The sequence below is a fragment of the Drosophila innubila genome (assembly GCF_004354385.1).
Source record: "Drosophila innubila isolate TH190305 chromosome 3R unlocalized genomic scaffold, UK_Dinn_1.0 2_E_3R, whole genome shotgun sequence".
Lineage (NCBI taxonomy): Eukaryota > Metazoa > Arthropoda > Insecta > Diptera > Drosophilidae > Drosophila > Drosophila innubila.
In genome coordinates this window covers 14,277,963-14,302,619 of record NW_022995380.1, presented here as the reverse complement: position 1 = coordinate 14,302,619, position 24,657 = coordinate 14,277,963, and the positions used below count along the sequence as shown (strand labels likewise).

General features: G+C 35.4%; 1 protein-coding gene across 5 annotated transcripts in view; it reads left to right on the top strand.

Annotated features, from left to right (window-relative positions):
* The window catches only part of LOC117790178 (glutamate-gated chloride channel), a 35,727-nt gene that overhangs the window by 7,877 nt on the left and 3,193 nt on the right, over positions 1-24,657 (top strand). For 3 of the 5 annotated variants that reach the window (XM_034629501.1, XM_034629499.1, XM_034629498.1), the window contains exons 1-8: positions 10,669-10,844; positions 11,738-11,850; positions 14,646-14,713; positions 19,747-19,816; positions 19,884-20,120; positions 20,197-20,331; positions 23,154-23,306; positions 23,513-23,692. In XM_034629501.1, coding sequence (XP_034485392.1) covers positions 10,783-10,844; positions 11,738-11,850; positions 14,646-14,713; positions 19,747-19,816; positions 19,884-20,120; positions 20,197-20,331; positions 23,154-23,306; positions 23,513-23,692 — 1,018 coding nt within the window. In that variant the 5' untranslated portion in view covers positions 10,669-10,782. Of the gene's footprint in view, positions 1-10,668; positions 10,845-11,737; positions 11,851-14,645; positions 14,714-19,746; positions 19,817-19,883; positions 20,121-20,196; positions 20,332-23,153; positions 23,307-23,512; positions 23,693-24,657 lie in introns of those variants that run through there. The other 2 variants (XM_034629502.1, XM_034629500.1) reach the window with 1 other exon arrangement.

Below are 24,657 nucleotides of genomic sequence, written 5' to 3'. Positions count from 1 at the left end.
TTTATATTTTAACTAAAAAAATCAAGCTGCGTTTGCCTTTGTGCGTTGCCTACCTTTAGGCGTTGCACGTGACGCTTGCGCTTTCAAGCACACCCACACATACAAAGTAAGAGAGCGAGCTGTACGCACGTCGAAATGTAATTTCATGGCACACAAGTTTTTAATTAAATTTCATGGCAGACGATGTAGCCGAAGCAGAGGTAGCCTTTTAACATGCAATCAACAAACCACTCTGGCATGCATATAGGGCAGTTATACAAGTGCCATGTACGTATGACTATAAGTTTATGTATGTGTATATATGTATATAATATACTTACAAATGGCACACAAAACTGCAGCCTTAATGCGTTTTTCAAGTGCCAGACGGGCAGGAGGAGCAGGAGGAGCAGGAAGAGCAGCAACACGAGCAACGGAAGCAGCTGGCAAGGCGGCCATTTTGCAGTCAGGCAACGATCCACATCCGCAACCGGACAAGCCAATGGCTTCAGCTACCCCTTGCTCTTTCTCTCTCTCTCTCTCTCCCCCTCTCTTTCACTCTTACTCGCACTCAATCTTGTAATACTCCAGCGGCAATCATCGTCACATAATTTTATTAAGCTCTTAGCCAGACAGCGTCCATAAACCCGAACAGGTCTTGAGTTGCCAGCGTCTGTTTGTGGTTCGTTGCCTGGTTCAACATGTTGCTTAATAACTTTGAAGTGGTCCATACCACTTAGGCGTAATGTTTGTAACGTCACTTTCGAATTCCTACAGAGGCAAAATATTTTTCACCTTTTGATTGCCGCAAAAAGAATTTCAAGAACACATGGAAATAGGGTCAGAACTATTCTAAAAAGCTACGTCTACTACTGCTCCCCCTCTAATTTATAAATGTTGCACAATTTATGTTCAATATGCAACTAAAAATATTTGATGTTTATTTTAATAACATTTCTTATCCGGCAAGCGTACAGTGAGCTGACAATTAAATTAGAAATATCAATCTTATTGAAGATTGTCTGCGAAATTGTAAAAATGTCTTTAAGTTATTTATAGACATTTTATGAAACGCATTTATTTTTGTTTCATTTTATATGAACTGTCCAATGCATTGGACATTGCAATTTACAGTACTATGCGTACGTATATTATATTTGTATCTACAATCCAAATGAATATTACACTAATAAGGGTATTTTACATGTGGTCAAGTGTGACCATATATTGTAGCTTTAATTATGCACTTGTGTGATTCTCAGTTGACTCTCGAGCTTCCTGCCGGTCAGCCAAATTGCATTTAAAGCACCCACTAGATAATTTTATTGACCCGACGGCGCTATAGAGGGTAGAAACGAAGGAAGGGAGGAAGGCTTCATCTCAGATATTTATTTCATTAGCTGACGTGGTTGCTGGTATTTGCTGGTAAATCAAACAAAAATGCCTGTCAAGCTGCTTGCCAAAGACACTTTGACTTTGTTTATGGTAAACAGACAAGCGATGTGGCCTCGGGGTCTCCTATGTGTTGGCGTGGGCGTGGCACACACACACACACACACACATGCACACTTACAATCTTTTAGGCACGTACACGTGTGCATGTACATAGATTTCTACAAAGACACAGATTGCTAATGCAATTCGCTGCTGGCCTTGTGTTTGTACTATATGTTGTTGGTTGTAGTTCTTAGACAGACGACAGCCGCTGTCTATATGGTCTGCCCCACTGTCTGTTTGCGGTGTTCACACACACATGCATGCTGGCATTGCTGAGCTTAGCGAGCGGTAGAAGTGCGGTAGCTGAGGCGCAACAAGTTATTCAGCCGCAATTAGTTGGCTCGTCCCTCTGCAAAATTTCTTGGCACTAATGCCAAAACCCAAGCCACACTGGCGATGACAACAACAACAACAGCTGAAATGGCAACATCATTGACAACAACAACAACGACAACAACGCAGCATCGCTTGAAATCGGCGACGCTGTCGGCACATTTGTGTGTGTTTGCTGCGGCATACGAGGCGTATGCGTTATGCAATTTGATGGAGACCACAGGCAAACACATTCCAATTGAATATCTATAGATTTTGCGTAGCTGCCATGGGTAATTTGAGATTGCTACATAGTTGAATGCTATTTGGCATTTTAGGGTATTTAATACTATTGTTTCAATATAACAAAATAGTAATACGAGTATACTTGTCATGACCTAGGTCGCAGTCACTTCACAAACTTCAAATTGTGGACTCTGCCAAATTAATATACTTCAAATACAATTTTTGCTATTTAAGAGTACATTAAATTATGTAGATCTCCATATTATTTATTTTACTAATGATTTAGAAAATCTTATGATTTAATACAATTACACATGGTGTATAAAATAATATATATAAAATCTTTCTGTCTCTGTTTTTGCCTGTAAAGTGCTGTTAGATATTTAAAATCATTAAAGATGATCTTTAGAGGTGACCAAATTTTTGCGTGGCAACATTTAATTACTTTTATTATGCAAACATATTTATAAATATTAAGCAAATTGTGTATATAGTATGTATACATATATATATAATAGTCGCATGCATATGAAAACTACTTTTTCTGTAGTTATATTTTGTATATTCGTCCGCAAATTTATGTGGCAATTAACAACACTCTCAGGACATTCTCTCGACCCAAAATATTCATTAAATTTTTCCATTGTTTGCCAACAGATTTTTGTGGCTTATCGCAAGTGCAATGTGTCTACAGTTTTTGTGTAAAGTCTCTTGTGTAAATTTAGAAATTTATAGTTATTTAAAAATTCAAAGACAGACAGACGGACTCACGCACACACACACACACACACACACGTGCAAGTGAAGTGTGTGTGTGAATTGTGTGGCACTTTTGTAGCCAAATATGAATAAATTATCGGGCTATTGTTTGCTGCTTGAAACGTAACCAACTTGCCAGTGCCCAGCTAGGAGCGAAGTGTGTACCAAGACTTGGCCATAAGCAACATGGACACGGATATACACACATGCATGGTAGGACTCAGGACTAGTACCGGTGGTAGAACTAGGAACAGGGCATTGTCTTAGCCACCCTTGAAACTCCTCCCCTATGGTTAAATGTGCCAACCTCCCAACCCTTACAGATGCTGTTGACATGGCTTTTGTCATTTTCTGGTTACGGGCAAGCGAACAAAGCCAAAACTCGAAAGGAAGCACTCGCTCACGAGTCAGAGTAGGATGGAGGGAGAGGGACAGAGATAGCTGTATGTGGACATGGGACGTGAGCAAACTTTGACTACAGTTGGCGCCCTGTTGTTTATGTTGAATCAAATTTGAAGCACACATAGTGAGAGTTTAGAAAGAAAGAGAAAGAAAAGAAGAGAGAGAGTAAGGCAGTGTCCACTTAGTTGAAATATTTTAGCTTTGATTTTGTAATTGAAATTCTTAATAAAACCGAGTTTTAGCAAAAGCCATACAAGCATTTTAACCAATTTAATAACTTTTTTTAATTTGACAATAAATTTCATTAAACTGTATGTATTGTATAATAAATCGATTAATTTAATATTATTATATTATTTTTATGAATCGTGCACACGTTTTGTAAATCAATTAAGCGAATGCCAAGCTAAAATGATGTGAAACAACTTGATGTGGAGCTTCGGCACTTCAATTGGGCCAACACTCGTGCCGTTTCGTAGTACTATACATTCCCGGTAGAAAAAGTTTTCGAAAGCAAATGCAGCATTTCAATTAAGTAACTTGGCAGGCAGCTTTGAAGATTGAACGCTCCTTCGGGAGCAGCCGGGAAAGTTTCTGCTACAGCTTTAGCTTCGGGAAAATGTTTCAAATGGATGAGCCTGGTGGAATTCCGAGATCGACATCGCCATTTGTGCAATGCCCCAAGTTGGTTGCTCAACAAAGTTGAACAGTTGAGCAGCTAGCCAAATAACTGGCATTGCTCATACGCCCCCGTGCCCATGGCGAGGTTAAAAGGTGGCGCATAAAAGTGCTCTAGCAAAACGGGAAAAACGTTAACGTTGAGCCAACAGTCACTCCCCATACGGATTTTACGAGAATTTCTTGCTGTTGCCAACCCAAAGCTGACTGAACTGACGGACTGACGGACTGACTGACTGACTGACTGACTGACTGAGGCACTTGACTGGACGACAGTCAGCGAGGTCGCATCGCATCAAATCGCATTTCGGTTTCATTGTCAATTGACACTTTTGCAACTGCACTCACAGAACGGTCAAATCGAGTGCCGTGCAGTGCATTGTGGCAGCGCCTTTTGGTGAAGTCAGACATGTCGATGGCACGTTTGTTTTATGGCTCTGTAGCAGCTGCTTATTGCTTTCGTTTTGCTTCAATGTGGCAACGTGTACGGTTACCACTTTGTTTACTCGCCAACTTTGAGCGCTTCTCGCTTGTTGCAGTCATCGTCGACATTGCAAATTGAAATTGTTGCAACTTTTCTGGATTTTGGCTCTTGCAGGCCACAGCGGAGCAACAGCTACAGTTACCTCCACTAAAAAGTGATGAAGCGGATGGGGCTGCTGATTGCACTTCCGCTAATTAATTGGCATAGGAAATTAATATCAACTTAAATGTATTTAGCCTTGATTAATGAATAATTGATGGACAGCTGCACCGACTGACTAACGGACTAACAAACTGAGTGACGCAATGAATGACTGACTGACTGACTGACTGACGAACAAACTGGTTGAAGGAGTGGCAGCTGTGGTGGCTCATAAGCAAACTTTAGTTCACCTTGGCGAATGGGCAAAAAGTTGACATTTTTAGCTTCATTAATCATTTAAGCGGGTCGCACAGGTTGACACGGCAAAACACAGCACAGTCAAAAGGACAGGGGGAAAAAAAGGCCAAGAAGTGGCGGGGGCACCAAACATCCGTGTTATTAATTACTCAAATGGAACAAAACCCCGGCAAGCTGGGTACATATCCAAGTCAATTTCAAGCAGTATAAACATTTAAAATAAATTGATATGGTATTAATAATTTCTTTTTCCTGGAAATTGAGGAAAGAACTCGTATATTGACGTGAGAGCATATAAAAGATTTTCCATTGAATTACCAGCTATTTGCATGTACGCCAAAGTCACTATTATTATTTAATAAATTGATTGCAGTTTGAAAAATATGTATATGCATTTTAATTGAATTTTCATTTAATAAAAAAACTTTTTTTTTAGAATAAAACTTCAGTATATTTTTTCACAAATCAATCTTTTGTTTTTGAAATTATTCATGCATATAGTATGTTCGAGTGTGTTTGAAAACAATATTATTAATAAATATTGGAATGCCCTATACTTAGTGTATATTCCCTTATATGTGACTTACTTACTATTAAATTTGTTTCATATTTGAAATAATTTGAAAATAGTATATCTGTAAGCAGTCCAAGGATTTATTACTATTAGAGTTAATGGTGTTTTTTTTTTTTAATTGTAAATTTTAGATCGGGGTTATTATACTTTTGTGCATGTCATGTTGTTTAATTTTTATTGGTAAAACAATATTTAGCTGTTACAACGAATGGCACTTTCCCATTGCTGTTTACCGACCATGCAAGATAGTAATGTCATTAGTCACCTGTATGTAAACCATATCCCCACAATTTAAGTCAATTATTTGTTTTGCTCGCAGGCTGGTACGCTGCTAACCGGTCGAAGCTTATCGTGGCAGCCATTAAATGTCCGCAAAGCGTTAGAATGTGTGATTTATCTGTGGACAGTCTGTATTGTACAGTACCCAATATAGTATGTACGTATTTTGTATGTTGGTGTAGGTGTAGGTGTGCTTTTTTAACACGCACTATGGCAATTTAAGCCAATAACAGAAGCGTGACCAGGTCCATGCTGCTTATCGAGCTTATCACGCGACGCTTTTGCTCTTGGCTTGTGGAGAATGTGTATAATTTTTATCGTCTGACGCTTGGCAAGAAGCTGGTTCAGTTTATTGACCCACAACTAGGTAAAGTAACAGGCTGGCAATTTGTAAGCAGCTTCGATGTGTTCACCCAGCGTTATAGCCATAAATTTTAGCCAATCTACTGAGTATTTTTGGAGCAACATTTTCATGCGAGCTAATTTTGAGTTAAGGCTGAGTTAAGACTCGCTTGGGTTCGCTTGACGGCCTCTAAAAATAGAACGCACACGCCCTCCGCCTATGACATGCGCCATGATAGATGATTTTACTCTTTGGGGCTAATAATAGCATTGGGAGCCTAAAAGGTCTATTGCCCAAAGCATCTATCTCTCTCGGTCTCTCTCTCTCTGCTCCTTTTACTCCTTTGCAGTGCCACTTTCATTAAAAGTTGCGCCTGGATGCGAACAATGTATTGACATTTCAATTAATTAAGTGCCTGAAAGCTTTGGCGATACAAGCTTTGACCTTTGGCTGCATGATGTATCCACCATGGCTGACATTTCCGAGATGGGGCTGAAATATTTTTAATAACGCACTTAGAATTTTACTTACATTACGTGTAGTATTCATTTGATTACTTGTGGGAAACGAGGTCAAGTAGTGGATTGCTACTCTGATTTTAAAATAATCGTTTAAGTGTGCTATAAATACTTCAATTGAATTGCTTTTCATATCTTCTTGGACACACCTCGCCTAAAGCCTCTGCACTTTGACCTTTACCTTTAAAAAAAGACTTATTCCCACTCCTATAAACTCCTAAAACAGCCCGGAAAATAAATTTGAAATTTTTTATCAAATGGCTGCAAAAATAAATAAATGTTAAAGTTAAGTCTCTGGCTGAGGTGGGCTTTATGCAAATCCTTGCGCCGCAAAATGTCACACATAAACACACACGCATACATGAAACTCTCGCACAACGTTTAAACGGCGAAATGCTACTAAGCCCACTTACTTACAATTTAGCAAAAAACAAAAAAAAAAAAAAAACGAAACCGAGAGAATAATAATAATAAAAAAAACAACATACTGCGAAAACGAGAGTGTAAAAAAATTTTGCATACATAAAAACGACGAGCGAAGCGTGAGGAGAAAAAAATGAATCCAGCTTTATGGCACGCATACAAATACAGTTGCATAGTCGTACACACACACACACACACGCTTGCAGACATATACAAAATACTTGACTTTATTTCATTGCTTGCAGCGCAAGTGCCTTAATAGTGTGCGTAAGGGAAAATCTGTGTATGTGTGTGTATGCATGTGTGTGGACTACTTTCTCGCCGTTATACAAGCGGGCGGCACAAAATCCAATCAACATAACGAGCTACAAACGTCGCTGAGCGGCATAAAATGAAAAAAAATTATATATATATACATATATACAGAGTTGTGCTGTGGGTGTCTATCTGTGTGGTGTGTGTGTGTGTGTGTGTGTCGAGATTGCACACACAGCATGCTCAACACGCTCAACACGCTATTTGGCAGAGAACACTGCGCGAAATCAAGTTGCCGGGGTGACTGACGCCTTAAGCCAAGTAGAGCGCCATAAGCCCAAGACACCGAACCGGAAAAGGGTTACACCAAGCAGAATGGAATGGTATTCCGTAGTTGTAAAATCATTGCTCGTCCAAAGGCCCTTAGCCAAATATGCACTGCATACTGTTGAAATCGTTGCCATGGCAAGCGGAAATGCTTGGCTTAAATCAAGTCCATCTGGCTCTAGCCATTATTATATTATGAGACTAAATCCACATTCAAATCATTGTCTTAAAAATATGTAAAGCTATTGCTAGGAGCCTCTGAGATCTATAGCGTTCTTTAATTTTAAAAAGTTAAGTGTTCAGCAAGTAAGAAAGAAAATCGTTTTTTCTAATCGGGCTGCCGTTCTAAAAAATATGAAATTCACTCTTTTACTATGTATCTATAATATAATTATAATTATTGCATAATTTAAGCTTGGTTTTGGAACAGTGGAAATTTAGTAATAAAAATTATTAAATTCGTTACTTCTTTAAAACTAATTTTAAGGCTTGAAAAATGAAGGAAATATGGAAAACAAAGCATCGAACCGACACCTCTCAAAAATGTGGGCTTCTAGGCTTACATAAAATTAAAATTAAATCTATAATTAATTTGTCTATTAGTATAATTACTATTTAATTACACTCTTCAATTTCAACAACGATAAAAAATTTATTTAATTCATAAATGAATTTCATATGCAAATAATATGCCAAATGGCAAGCAGCTGTGTGGCAAGAAATCCAACTTGGCCATTAATATTGTTCACAGAGCCTTTTGAACGGGCGTTCATTCAACTTGTAGTCAGTATAAGCAACAACAACCACAATAGGAACAACAAACGTTGTGACATGCAAAATAAAATAAAAACACACACAAACACACAAATGGCCTGAAACTGAGACTCCGAGCAGTGGCCAAAAGGCCGAGAGGTAGACAAAAGTGTAGAAGAAATTGTGCGCAGCTCAAAAGTGTGTCGACTTGGCAACAGCAACAGCAGCAACAGCAGCAACAACAGCAATAACAACAACAAACAAATGAAATAAAAGTAAACCCATTTACACCACAACCAGAAGAAGGATGCGCAAACGAACTGTTGGGTTGGTGGGTGGAAGCTGCGGGCTGTGGGATGTGAGATGTGGGATAGAGACGGGGTGTGAGACGCTGCGGTGGCGCCGACTGCTTGGCAGGCTGCAAATGTGGGGCATTTGGCAGTCGCAGACGCAGTTGCAATTGCAATTGCAGTCGCATTGTTAACTTTCTTTGACAGCGGGCCAAAAACGAAGACCGCCCGTGGTTGCTCTCGGCCTCTTTGTGGGTATGCGATTATGTGTGTGTGTGTCTGTGTTTGTGTCTATATGTATGAGCTGTTGCTGTGGCTGTTGTTGTTTCAGTATCAGCTGCAAAAGAGTCAACAATGCTGACGTAGACTGGCCAGAGCAACAACAACAACTGTGACAAGACAATGCTCAACACCAGCAGCAGAGGCAACAACAACAACAGCACCAAGAGCAACAGCAACTTTGTTTATTTATGGCACGAAATTGCGGGCACAGCAGCAAATTAACACAGCACGAATCCTGGCCAGCCTGTTGCCATTCTCATTCCCACTCCCATTGCAGTTCTCATATCGTTAAATTGATTATTTGGTTGGACACACACACACACACACCCACACATGAGCATTGCACACTGCACACGACTCGACTCGGTCATGGCCATTAGCAATACTCAACACACAAATGCAATTGTTGTGCCTGTTGTCCGGCTGTCCGGTTGTCCTGTTGTCCGGCTGTCCTGCTCCTGGCCATTGCAACTGATATGCATAAAAGCCGCATTCAAAGCTGGGCGTGGCACCACAACCACTTATCGGCATTCACAGCACGTTGTCGTCGACATCGACATCGACGTCAGCAGCATCGTCAGCATGAGCATCAGCATCAACAGCGAAGTCACTGTCGACGTCGACGTCGCCCACTGAAGTGCACAAAAATGCTTATAAAGGATTAATTCGATTGCAATATTCACAATTGCATGGTCCTCGTTGTATAGTATGTCCCTGCATCTGGCCAGTGTCATTCCGATACGCTTAAAGTCACTTCCCATTGCCAGTCATCAGCATTGTTTTAATTGTCCTGAACATAATGATTTTTTATGGCCTTAACGACCGCTGCTACAATAGCATTTTAATCTACTTTTCTAGGTAGTAGTTACCGATGAGCACTCGTACTTATGATTTAAATTATCTAGTTTTCATTTTAACATTTTCCAATTTTTATAAAATACTGAGAATTAAAAGTAGATAAAAAGTACTAGAAGCTAACATTTATATTTGCAACAACACATCTATGACACATCCTCTAACTACTTTTGGGAACAGCTTAGCTATTGCAATATTTATGTTTTTAATGAGAATTATTATTATTATTATTTTTGTGTACACAAGATAATAAGACCTATATTTGAAAACTTTCTAAGCCGGTCAATACAATATATAATTTTAAAATGACGGGGTTCTAACCTAGCTGAGATCAAGGTTATCATTCGGATAAATATCTCATGTGTTTACTAATCCATCTTGATAAAACTGTCGACCCTGCACCAACTGAGCCGCTTAGCAAGGCTTCCCAATGGCTGTTGTTATTCAATTTTTTTCCATTTACAGGTACTGTTACCAAAACTTGGTTGCGACAACTCTTATAGTCTCGGAGTTAAGGGTGTTCAAAAGGACGACCCTAAATTTTCTCGAATCTTATAGTCTTGATATATACATTTTTTATAAAATAATACATTCTTCATCAAAGGAATATTTAAGCACCTCACTATATGCTACTCCATCGTACTTATTTTGTCTATCGTGCTGTGTCATTAATTGCCTTGTCGAGCATTAAAGTGGCCATATCATTGTTGCAAGCTTCTAGTTATTACACTTTTCATTTGGTATTTATCAGCTCAAGTCGCAACTGGCCCCTTGAAATAGTCAGAATATCGAATATCTAAATTTAATTGAATTTATAGCTCCGAATTGCGACAAGCATCTGCAGAGATTCAGTTGCGTTGCTGCGGAGACTATGCGAGTGACACATTAATTGGCCTAATTTAATTTTGAATTTATCTTCACACGCCAAGCACAAGGTGTGTTGGTGTTGCATTTCACAATTATTGGATTTTAATGAACATGTTGTTAATCGATTCAACCTAATATTGTTCTAGATCACTTCTTACATTGCAGACAGACATTGAACATTTGGACCAGTGAAAGGAGATACTTGGGTACACTCTTGGGAGAGCAGTTCCTTCAGCTAATTGAACATCTTGTGCCTCGCCATGGGCACCGGACACTATTTCTGGGCGATCTTTTACTTCACCAGCCTGTGCAGCGCCTCACTGTAAGTACTTTAAGATGTTTCATCACCGCCACATACTAGTACTTACTACAGTAGTTGCAATAAGTATGCCACTTATTTTTATTTTCCAACACTTCTTGAATTACTTCACATGACACTCGAGTGAGTGGCGCTTTAAAGGGCGATTTGCATACGATTGCCGTTAATTTTGTCGGGCGTTGAACGGTGGCCACTGTCCACTGGCCACGCCCACAACGTTCACTATTTGAACCTCAAAAAGGCACATACGTACTCGTATATAGAGTGTCTGTCGCATACATAATACTTGAAGTAGTTCTGTAGTCAGCTGTAGTATTGCTCTTGCGTTTGTTGTTTTTCATCCATGCCACACCCCCTCTCCACCGTCTCACTTAAACATACTCGTAATCATTTCCATAACATGTTTTTATGCATTTTAACAGTTTCACTTCACAACATCATTAAAATGTAATTAATTTTCATGTAATTTTTGTCGGAGCATAAATTTTGGAATTATTTACGCTCAAGCCGAGGACAGGGCCAACAGCAATTGTGGCTTTGCCTGGGCTTCTGATATGTGCGACAGTGTATAATGAAGATGTCTTCAGAGTTCACATACCCAAATACACTCCACCCAATTTGTACATAAAGCTGAATTTGAAAAAATCTCGAACAAATTTAAACTGTTTTAAAAATCACACCAAAATTTCTTGCTGTAAATTTATGCAAAAACTTTTCTTTTCTTATTGCAATTCTGGCTTTGAAAAAAGAGAACACACAATATTAAATTAATAAATATGATCAGAAAATAGAATTTCCTCTAAGCTTCTTCCAAAATTCTCTTGCATACAAAAACAACAAAGTAAAACTCCAAAATTAAAATTATACGTGCGTACCTATCCATATCCTGATTTCAGAGCAAATAATGCCAAAATAAATTTCCGAGAAAAGGAGAAAAAAGTCTTAGATCAAATTTTAGGTGCAGGCAAATACGATGCCAGAATTCGACCATCGGGAATAAATGGCACAGGTGAGCATTATAAATATAATATTAAAATGTATCGATATATAATTACTAAACTATATATAACTAATATTCCTATATAAAATTTAACTTTTCCAACTTTACATTTAATTTGAAGTTTGTGTTTTTTGCATTCTGTTTTATTGTTAATTTTATTGGACAAAATCATAAAAAAAAAGAAGATTCTATAACAACAATTGGTGATAAACTCGAAAACATAATCCTTATCTATATTTGTAAGTCTCTTTATAAGTACAAAAACATCTAAATTAGCTTAGGCAGAAAAGCATCTGGATTGATTGAGTAGCTTAGTTAGTTAGTTAGATCAGCAATTAAGTTACATAATTGCGAAACTATGTTAACTCACAATTTAAAACCAAACTCTATGCCAGATGGTCCCGCCATAGTCAGAATCAATCTATTCGTACGCAGTATTATGACGATTAGTGATATTAAAATGGTAAGTTTCGCACAAGTGATTGAGCCCCCGCATACACCTAAAAACCATTCTAATTGAACTGCATTCGCAAATGCTTTGGTCTTAACATCCAAAATTCAATAGACCCAAAACCAGAACCAGACCCTTTGACCCTTGCCCTGCCCCCTGCCCCCTGCCTCCGCCCGTTGCTCGTCCTCTCTCATCATATGAACAGCACTTCAAATTTAAGACATGCATAAGATACACGATAAACTCAAACCCCGGTCTTTCCAAAATGTTTTTGGTAGTGCGCAGTTACTTACATACATATAATACCAACTACTTACCTATCTACTCTATGCTATTTACTATGCTCATACATATATGAACGTAAGAGTACATATGTATGTACAACATTAACTACACACAAATCGAAAAATATACTTGAAATTTTACACTTTGTTTGTTTGTTTGTTTTTGTGTTGAAGTTGAGTTTCAATCTTTTACTGCCTTTTAGCTCCACTCCTTAAACTCTCTCTCCCTTTCTATCTCTGTATCTCTTTCTTTGTCTTCATCCTCTCTCTTCGAATCTATAGCTATGATTCCACATAACTAACTTTGTTGCTGTTTCTATGGCTATTGAAATTTGCGTTTTTTTTTTTTCGTTTGTTTCGTGTTTCCTTTTGAAAGCAAAGCCAATTTTATGACACATGTATTTGGATATTCTTGTGTATTATCTTTCAGTTTGGTTCTACGCAAATTTTAGATACATTGTTCGTTGCATTTTTCACAGTTACTATTTATTTTTTTTTTTACTTAAGTTATCAGTTACTCAGAAAACATGTTTAAATCTACTATATAGACAAAAGCAGTTATACTATATGCTTAAACTTAAATATATACTCATATATCAGCTATTAATACTACTCGCAATTTTAGCTGTCAGTGTTTTTGTGTTCTAAGTTTCATTTCTTTTATCTTGATTTGTAATACATTAACTTTCACAAACATTCACACACAAACACACACAATCACACTAGTGCAGTAAGTGCAGAAAACCTTTAGAGGATTAAGCGGCTGTTCCAGCAAATCGATAATAAAACCTTCTTTTGCAGTTGAAGCAAAACTGTTTCCTACTGTTTTACAAATAATTTCTGATATGCTGGCAACAGTGCCTGTCACTTACACATACACACACACACACACACAGACAGACACTCACAAATAAATATGTACCTGAGTATTAGTAATTCGTATAAAATTGATTGAACATGGAAGAATTATGCAAAGAACACGTCAACATGAGAGTACTTCAAACAAGGTTTAACAATTGACTCGACATATATTTTCCATTTAACAATGTAAAACAACGAACAATAATCAATTAGTATAATACTTAATGTGAGTTTCAGGTTATTTTCTCCCGCACACCTTTTTAAAATAAACAAGTAAATGTTATTTTGTTTGTACTTTTATATTTCCTACTCTCAATGTATGTGTGTGTGTGTGTGTGTGTGTGTGTGTGTGTACTTCTACCATATTTTGTGCTCTTCTTACTCCCATCCAATAATTATAATTTGTTTTCCATTTCAATTATAAACCAGCTATGATTTCATTAACAATTAACTTTTTTATGTGTTTCTTTTCCTCTGCGTGTGTGTGAGCGCGTATGTGTGTGCGTGTCTGTGTGTCTGTTGACTTTACCCGCAGCACCGTCATCATTACAATTTCTGATATGTATAAAATCGTACAGCACTCGACCACAACATAATCAATTGCAAAAGTCAATAGTAAAAAAAATAAACGAAAATATATAAACAATAAAATGTCCATCAATTATCACAAGTAAACAGCAAACTCTCTTTATTTTCACACGAATATATTATTATGCTTTATAATTAAATTTTATGTATAAAATACATTATTATCTCATGGAAAAGTCATACTACGTAATTACTATCTTTAATAGCAATAAAACTTTAGATAATACGTATATATATTAAAATATCTATAGTTTAGGTTTATAAATTTAGAGTCAAAGGAAATTCTAAGTTTAGTTCTGTAAGGAAGCATAATATTTCTACGTGTAAACAGGTCAATGAAAAAAAAGTAAAACTTTATTACAGAATAGTAAAATTCGCTTAAAACCTAAGGCGAAATGGAAGGGAACTTTATGAGTATTCACAAGTAGCTGGAATACGAGTACATATCTGGTATCCGGGTAGCATTTGGTCATTTTAAGTATTTTATACGATAAGTTTTAGTGCGAATTGAGATGAAGATACTGACGCCGTAGCCAGTCGATTTGTTTGGCCAGTTGTTAAATTTGTTTATTACTATGCACATTGTACAAAACGGTCTATCTATATATATTATCCTTCAGATGGTCCCGCCGTTGTGCGCGTCAACATATTCGTTAGAAGTATATCGAAAATCGATGATGTAACCATGGTAAGTGCGCGCATCAAAAACTACAAAAAACCTCCTCCCCAACCCCACCATAACCTCAACCAAAACAAATAATAAAAAAAGGGAAAAAAAACCATACTTTTTAGATAACAGATTAAGCCAGACACTCTCAGCCTCAGCTTTGACCATGTAAATGTATGTGTGTGTATGTCAGTGTGAGTTTTGCCAACGCATTTCAAACCATATGCCAATGAACTTCAAAATAGTCGCAATATTCACTTGACCCATCTCTGTTTCTCCGTCTCTTTCTGCAAGACTCTTTTCCTTTCTCTCTGATTGTTTTCATAGTCTCCGTTCTATGTGAGGGTGATTCTATATAAGTAGTACGAGTAACTTATGTATCGGCTGTTATTTTTATGTCCAATCTATGCCCAGCCGTTGACCAACAAAAAACACACTACTTTTGCCTATACTTATACAATATAAATATTAATGATAATATATATACATATATATATATATATATCGGATATTGGTATTTAATACAATCGTATAATTGTTTTACTATCGATGTGATTTCATTTTCCATTAATACTTATATCGTTTTGAAATAAACAAAATAATTTTATTTATCAATTTCAAAAAAATGTTAATAATGTTTTGACAAAGTAATTGGCTAAGTGATTGATTAAGCATTATAATTGGACCTTGTAATATGTTGTTTAATTTAACAATTTGCATTTGAAAACTAGTTTTAGTTTATTTTATCGTTTGCCTAACCAAAAATGTAAAATAATAACTTTGTTTTGTAGCAAAATGAACAAAACATATAGAAAATGTCTTTTTGGATCTCTTTCCTATACAACACTCTGTCTTTCTCACTCACTCACTTTATCTCTCTCTCTCTCTAAACCTCTCTTAATTTCGAACAAAAGTTTCATTGTCTACTCTTAACTCTCTGTAACTATCTGACTCTCACTCTTTTACTGTCTCTGTCGCTCTAATATATATATCTCGCTCTAATAAATTATGAATTATAAATTTCTCTCTCTCTCTCAGTGTTAATTATGCCTACATACATAAATTAACTAATTATCTCATATCAAATTATTACTAATTGTGATGATGATTGCTGACCGACAGATATTTCAGTATATCAAATATAAATTTGTTAAGCATTAAATGATGACATACAATTATATTGTTTAAAAATTTTAATTTCCATTACCAATTTGTTCAATAATTTCATTTCATTAATGCTAATAAATATACTTATTTAGAACAATAACAACCACAATAATGATTGTCTATAACAATTGAAAATATTATCAAAATGTGTTTTTTAATTTTTGTGTGCTTTGTACGTGTGTTGATTGATTATGTAACCCCCTTTTACCACCCTTCATTCATCACACACTTTATCAGTTTGCCCAAAATAATCATCAATAAATTCAATTAACTAAGGTTTGGTTTGTGTATTTTCGTTTTACACTGCAAAGCAAGAGGAATACTTTTTACATCTAATGCAGACAACAACTAGAAAATTGTTAGCTAATAGTTATCGATTTGCAACTAATTGAAAATGTGTGGCATGCATTACAAAAAAAATTTTAATACGAATTTTTTATTATGGTAAGCGAGAAATTTCATAATTCAATGAGATCCATGCAGACATTTCTCTGTACGAATTTGAATTCGATTTTTATTAATTCAACTTAATAATTATTTTTAAAATTAATTTTTTTTTATTTTGAATTGACAAACATTTGATACACACATGAAATTCAAAAAATTAAGTTTAATTTAAGATTAATTTAAGTCTAAGCTAAGCGTTATTCATAAAAGTACATCTTGAAGATCCAAACATATAATCATTAAAAAAAACAGCTTATGAAATGCTCTTCGATTCTGATATGAAAATTTTTTAGCGAATTTAGCAACACTAGTCAAGGTCAACATGTTTCTGCGCTCCATTTCGAAAATCGATGATTACAAAATGGTGAGTTTCGGCTCCAGTGCAAAAATCATCACCCTACACGAATATGAATAAATATAAAAAATGAATATCAATGTGAATATGAATAAGAATACGAACTAGTACAATCCCAAGCGCTTTAAAAACATTGCTCTTAACATTTATAAGCACACATATGTATAATTTAACTCTGTACATGTATGTGTATCTGAGTGTCTGTGATGGTACGTATATATATGCGTGTATGCGTCTGTGTGTGTTTGTGTGTATAAATTATAAAACACAAAGGCTTCGCTTTTTTTAATACTCTACAAGATGTACTCTTAAGTTATATTGAATATCATATATGTATATTGAAATTAATAATCTATGTATAAAAATATGTTAAACATAAATCTATATATAACGAACTTCAAATGTATTCAACCTATATATAAATATATATATAAATTCAATTTGAAATCATTAAAAACAAATTAACATTATGAAATCCGTCTTGCAAATTTGTATAAAAAAAATTTGTATTAAAAAAAAAGATGAAATAAGTCATACATGTACGAGGTTTGTGTACAAATATACATTTGATTTTCTTGCAACTATGTGTACATTTAAAATTGTATGTATAAATTATATTTATTTTATTCCCGTGCCGCAATATTTTCTGTATTTACTTCACTTTAGTTTCTCTTACTTCAACAAGAAAAATATCAAAATAATGCCAGGTTCTACAGGCGCAAGCTTCTGATCATCACTACAAACGCATTTATTTAGAGCTTAAGATAGTTTTAAATGTAAAGTTTATTGTTGCTGATGTAAGTTCTCATAGTTTACTTAAACTTGTAATAATTTAAGTCAATTAGGATAAAAGTAAAAAATAAAACACAACTATTACCAGCCACAAGTTCATTAGTTCAGTTTAACTTTCCTCATTAATTATTTATTTGTAGTGAAACCATAAGCTACTGTGCTTAACCTATTGATTTATCATTGACACTTGCGAAAGGAATCTTTAAACTAAAAATAAGAACCACTTGAACAACAAAATGCTTACCACACATAGAACAATATAAACGAGATTCAATTACAAAAAAAAATATATAGATATATTATATATTTATTAAAGCAAATGTCAAGTGTTACCGTAAATACTAACATATAGTTAACAGTCATTTTATTTAGTACATGTGTATGTGTGTGTTCACGGGTCACCCATTTGTCAGACCACATTTCCGTTGGGATAAAATCATAAAAAACAAAAACAAATTACAAATGCCCCTGAACACATGACAACAACTACAAAAAATACTAAATAATAAAACTTGCCCGGACAGCTGATCCCATATAAAAAACTGTCATCAATTTATGCTCTCTTTGTCATCCCATAAATAAAAACCAATTATTTGTAATAACTTTTGAAAATTTATTTCATTTCACTTTGCTTAAAAATTTGTCAAAATGTCGCTTTGGCATGTCACATGAAAAAAGAAAAATCAAATATCCATTATAATTTAAACTCAGATAGTTTACGAGTTATAATCGAAAAGCTTGCCAGGTTAATAGGACATTATAAATCAATTACAAATTTTCTTTCGTATTTTATTTACTTTTTCGTTGAATGATTCAACACAAATCCAATCTTTCATTTAATACAAACACAATACTACTACTATATAGCATGAAAACAAAGTTAATAGAATTGTTTAAGCATGTATGTTGTTGCAGTTCCTAAATATAAAATAAAATCTTTAGAACCCTTAAAGCTGAACTTACTAAAATGAGATAATTGAAATTTATACGAGCAGATGAAGCCAAACTAAATAACAAACTCAATAATTTCTGTCCGTTTTTAAATAGTGCACATATTACTTCAAAAGCATAGCTGGGCCAATTGCCGAGTGCATGGTACCTCTATGACAAGGTCCCTCGTGTGGAATTTTAAGAGGTTGAATTTTTATTATCTATAGAAATATCATCTACAAAATTTCCAGAGATAATACTTAAATATATTTGCATTCTGAGTATGAGTATATTGAGTTTTTAATAATGTTCAACATACTCCCCGACAGCTTTTTGGATCAATAAGGGTTAATATTTTGTATGTTTCGAATGATCTGCATGGTTTGAATCTTAAGGTATATATAAGCAAGTAAAAAAATAATGATATTTATTGTGTTAATAAATAATAAAGTATATAAATAGTTTAGGTATAAGGCTCACTTAAATATTCTATTCTTTTTTATTCTATGCTTGCTTTGCTTGACGCTGTTTCATAGTTGCTTTGTCAATTTCCTTTTGCCAATTCCTTTTTATACATTTTTGGCACGTTGCTCGCTGTTTTTGCTTACTGTCTGATTTGTATTTTGTATGCAAGACGTTGAAATGTTGAACAATGCATTGAATAATGATGCTGGATGGTATGTTGCATGCTCAGCATCGGGAGCATATTGCATATTGCATTTTGAATCGAATATGATATATGTATTTATATGCATGTACTATATGTCTATGAAAAGAATACCCTACACACATCACACTATATCAAATATCAAGAGAGAATTGGCAACTAGCAGAAAAATACAATAATTTCGCATAAGGCAAAAGCTTAAAAACATAAGACAAATGTTAAACACCTCCAAAATATTTAGCCACCATATATTAACTAACTAACAACTATTCTTAATTAACAATTAAAAACACTCGAAAGAAATAAAACGTTCGCCAAGCCTCGCCATGCCTTGCTCGCTCTCTTATTTCTACTTACAACTTACTTATTAATACCGTGCCACAAACAAACAGTCTTTATGTAAAGCTAAAACTCCTACCCACCACCCCCATGCAAAAGCAATTTGCCAGCCACCCAATTGATAAGCCCCACCACTAACAACATACATATAAAATAAAATAAAAACACTGTCTAAAAATGCTCGAGCGTTCCTTTATAATTCGACAAAAGCGAAATTTGCATTGTAGTTCATATTGAATTGCATTGAAATTGAGGATGAAATTGAATTTGAACAATAAAAGAATGTTTGTCTTCCCATACTAACCAAACTCTTCTTTTCGCGTTCTTTCAATAAACCACTTTGACGACAAATCGCAGGAATACAGCGTCCAGCTGACATTCCGAGAGCAGTGGACGGATGAACGTCTCAAATTCGATGACATACAGGGTGAGTAGTAATATTCGCAGATTTATTGGGATCCGTTGATTTCGTTAACTATATTCTACCTCTACAGGACGCTTAAAATATCTCACACTGACGGAGGCTAATCGTGTCTGGATGCCTGATTTGTTCTTCTCCAATGAGAAGGAGGGACATTTTCACAACATCATAATGCCAAATGTGTATATACGCATCTTTCCTAATGGTTCCGTGCTCTACAGTATACGTATCTCATTAACATTAGCCTGTCCAATGAATCTCAAACTGTATCCATTGGATAGACAAATTTGCTCACTTCGCATGGCAAGCTGTAAGCGGGAATTAAGAATCTCTAAAGAGTACATGAATATTAGAAAGAGTTTTAATTGATTTTTCAAACTTGATAGATGGCTGGACGACCAACGATTTGGTGTTCCTTTGGAAGGAGGGTGATCCTGTGCAAGTGGTAAAGAACTTACATTTACCTCGCTTCACATTGGAGAAGTTTTTGACTGATTACTGTAACAGTAAAACCAACACGGGTACGTTATGTGTGTGTTCACACTTGTGTTGATTGTGTTGAGACTTCTCTATTTCTATCTTCATATATATGTATCCATCTCTATCCATATTTTTAATTAACTTTTGAAATGTTCATCTATTTGTACTATATAATCGTAGCAAACTTTAGTTTTTTTTTCATTTATCTATATGCTAATTGCTTTACGTTTAGCTAATTCGGTTTTTTGTTTAAGGTTTTGTGACTTTTTTAAATAACCCTTTGAACAATTTGATAGGCGCTGCATGCGGCATTCAGGCAGATCCCAAATAAACTATTACCACAATCACATATGTATATGCAGATCTTTTTTTATCCTTATTTCAATATAGTTTTTGGCTCGAATATTTTATAAGCGGCATCATAAGCACTTCATAGTCAAAACACACACACAGGTAAACAATATCATCATATACACTCCCACACACATGTAATGATGCCGTTTACACATGAACATCGCGTTGGGACGTTATCAATACCCGAATCGCATAAAAACCAACTTTTTACGATGTAATTCACACACTTTCACAAACTATCCCACACATGCACACACACACACACACACACACCCATACAGTCTAGAGTGAACACCATCACATCCAGGCACCCAGAAGCATTTTAGTGCAGTTTGGCATACCGTCAAGCGTACCTTGCCGAGTTGAGTTTTTATGAGCACTTTGAAATCAGTTCGCGCTTTAAGTAAATGTTTACCTTGGCTACCAAGAACTACTTATCTGAGCTGACGACGACTGCGACAGGCAAATGCGAAACGGAAAATGCTAAGAAAATGGCAAAGGCGCACGGAAAGTAAATTAATCGAGGAAATTGTTTGCGACGTAGTTGCTTAAACTTGCACAAAGGACATCGCCAATAATGATGATGATGATGATGATGACGATTCGAGTTTATGTATGTCTATATAGCATATATACTTTTATCAATAGATATATGTACTTGTAACTGATGGCGTCAAATTGAGGCAAGCAAACACACAAAGCTTTTCACAAACTCTGGCAAATTGTGTGTCAGCATCTTAGGTGGATAATTTATAGCCAGTAATGTTGCAGATTTGTGTTTGGCTTCCGATGTTTTAAATATTTCTTAGACATTTCTTATGCTTCAGTTAAGCGAGTAAGCCTAACAACTTTTATTGGTGAAAACTGCTTAAATTAATATATGAATCTAAAGCGAACTGAAACGGTTATAGTTGAATCGAAGCCAAAATGAATGTGTTCCAGATTTATTAAATATGTATAAACTACTTAAATTTCCTTAAATTGTAGCTATCACCAAATCATTAAAGCCCCATTAAACTCCTATTCACTTAAATAGCGCTCATAAACATTCAGTCAATAGATATGTTCATCATTCATTAAATCCATTTGCTTAGCTCATCCCAGTATTAAACAGTTGCATGAGCCTGTTGTCATATTTCCTTCAATATTCAATTAACAAATTCAAATCATTTAAAGATATATTATTATGAACATACTTTTGACCCATTTAGACGTTGCGTAGTTGTTTCATTTAGCTCGCCTTGAACTTAGTTGCTCACATAAAGTTTATTAATTTTATATCTTCTATGAGCGATTAATGGAGAAACTGGGCGATACTTTAGACCTAATACGAAAAGCTAAATTCATTGAAAATGCTGAACGAGTATGAGAAATGCATTTGCAAACAGAGTGCAAACCTATTGATGGCATCGAGTAAATACCGCCTTAGCCGGGCTAAAACCAATGCGACCTCAGTGCGATATAAGCCTGACGTGATGGCGAATACCAAAACCAGTACCCAGAAACCAGTAACCAGTACCCAGTACCCTGTAACCAGTACCCAGTAAGAGGCGGCCCAAAAAGCCAGGCAAATAAACCACGCAGCAGCTAAATGCAAACATGAGAAGCACAGAGAATTTAATGAGCAAACTGAATAAAAATATCAAATGAAAGTGAAAATATGAGAATGTAAAATAATAAACAACTTTGTCTTGAAGAGTATGGAACGCACTGCCAACAAATTAACGGAAATGAAGCACAAGCAGGGGGCGTGGGCAATCATGTGGGGGCGTTTACAACGGAAGCTGATGTAGCAGCGACAGGAGCAACAAAAACAACGACAACAACAACGAGTACAACGAGTACAGCTTCAACAACAAAAACAATAGCACACAAAGCCTACGAACTTCATTTCCGTTAAGAATTTTGTTGCAAAAGTCAGAAAATTGAATTGATGTTGATACATTTTGCCTATGATGCCATTTTATAATTTCCAACTCACATTCTAAGTGTCTTTCTGTCTCTGTCTCTATCTCTCTCTATCTTATATTTTCCTGTTTTTTTCTTGTTTTGTGTAAATACATTTCTTCTACACCTAACCCAATGCCCCCGATCCACTTACTCTATGCATATTATTATTTAAAGTCAAACCTATTTCCTGTACATAAGATACAAAGAAAATGAAAATGTAAAATTTATCATTTTGATTCGTTGTTTTTATCTGCCAAAATTGTAAACGCAAGAAACAATTTATTTGTTCAATTATTGGATGACTATTTTTTTATGTACTTATTATAATATTGGAAATGTGTGTATGTTCTTCATGTGTGTAACTCATTTTTCTAAAACCAGCTGTGTATATATGCATATGTATGTATGTGTGTATGCCGCTCTGTGCGCATCTGTATGTGTGCGTGTATGTGTGAATTGATGAAATTGAAAATAGAAAAAATAAAAACGCCTTTATCGAGTACATATCCTCCCATACATTTTGAGTTTGACACAATTTATATACCTTGTATACTCATAGGTGAATACAGTTGCCTCAAAGTCGATCTACTATTCAAGCGAGAATTCTCATATTACTTAATACAAATTTATATACCATGCTGTATGTTGGTCATTGTCTCATGGGTATCATTCTGGCTGGATCAAGGCGCAGTGCCAGCGCGAGTATCGTTAGGTAAGTGCTGCTAAATATGGCTCCAACTTCCAGCTGAAACCAACTGAACTCAACTCTCTTAGGAGACTTTGTGACTTTGTGGTAACTTTCGGATACATTTTGCCAATAATAACTTTAATTATTGTCTCTTACTCATTAGTTAATTAAGTGATAGAAATTGTACATATATAAATTGATAATTACATTATGAAATCGAATAATTTCAGGTGTTACCACATTGCTCACAATGGCCACACAAACATCGGGCATTAATGCCTCACTGCCTCCAGTTTCCTATACAAAGGCAATTGATGTATGGACCGGCGTCTGTCTGACGTTTGTCTTTGGGGCACTACTCGAATTTGCTCTGGTGAACTATGCCTCCCGCTCAGGTTCGAATAAAGCTAGTAATTGAGATTTGATATGCTTCTTAACAAACTTATAAATGTATTAATCGATGGTGTTTATCTATTTTTACTACTGTTCCTTTTTTATAATACTTATTTTTGTATCGATAACGACGATAAATACGTGCGTGTTTGTAACGTATTTTGTGTGTATACCTACATATACATACATATATTTGCATACGATGACTGACAATTAAATGAACTAAATAAACGGACTGTCGCACACACACAGACAAGCACACAGATTAATTCACTCACAGACAAAGGCAAAAGATACTGCAGTTACAGATACACACACACAGCTAGGCGAGCTACTCTACACCTTCGGCGTGGCACACAGTTTTTGGGCAAAATACAAGCTGATTTTTGGTCCATAAATACTAACCAATTTTTAGTACTACGATTACGATAAAGCCCAACGATTTTAGCTGTAGCTAGTAGCATTTCTTTAAATATCATTTCTCTTTTACTTTTGTTTTCATCCATAGACAGGTGTGTTCCACGAATCTCTACAGATCTCAATGATAATTTATTTTGAAAGCAATAGAGCGAAAAAAAATATGACAGATTTAACTATTCAGTAATATTTCCGTCGTCAAAAATAATCCGCTGCCAAATCGACGTAAATTGTTCATCAAATTTTTAATTATTGGCACATTTATATATAAATATGAATTCCATTTAAAACTTGTAAAATGTATTAAAAAAATTGAATGGGAATTTTAGGATTTGCTTCTGGGATTTTAGAGATTGGTAGAGCACGCCTGATAAATATTGTATCTCCAAAATGATTTCAATGTATATATTTCTACTAATCCATGTTTTTTGTTTCGTTTTACTCTCTTATTTCATTGTGCCCTCACACTCATCGACTTCACACACCCACAAAAACATACGCATACCCAACCAAACCACAAAACAACTAAACAACGCGTTTGAAAAAAATATAACCAAATACAAAA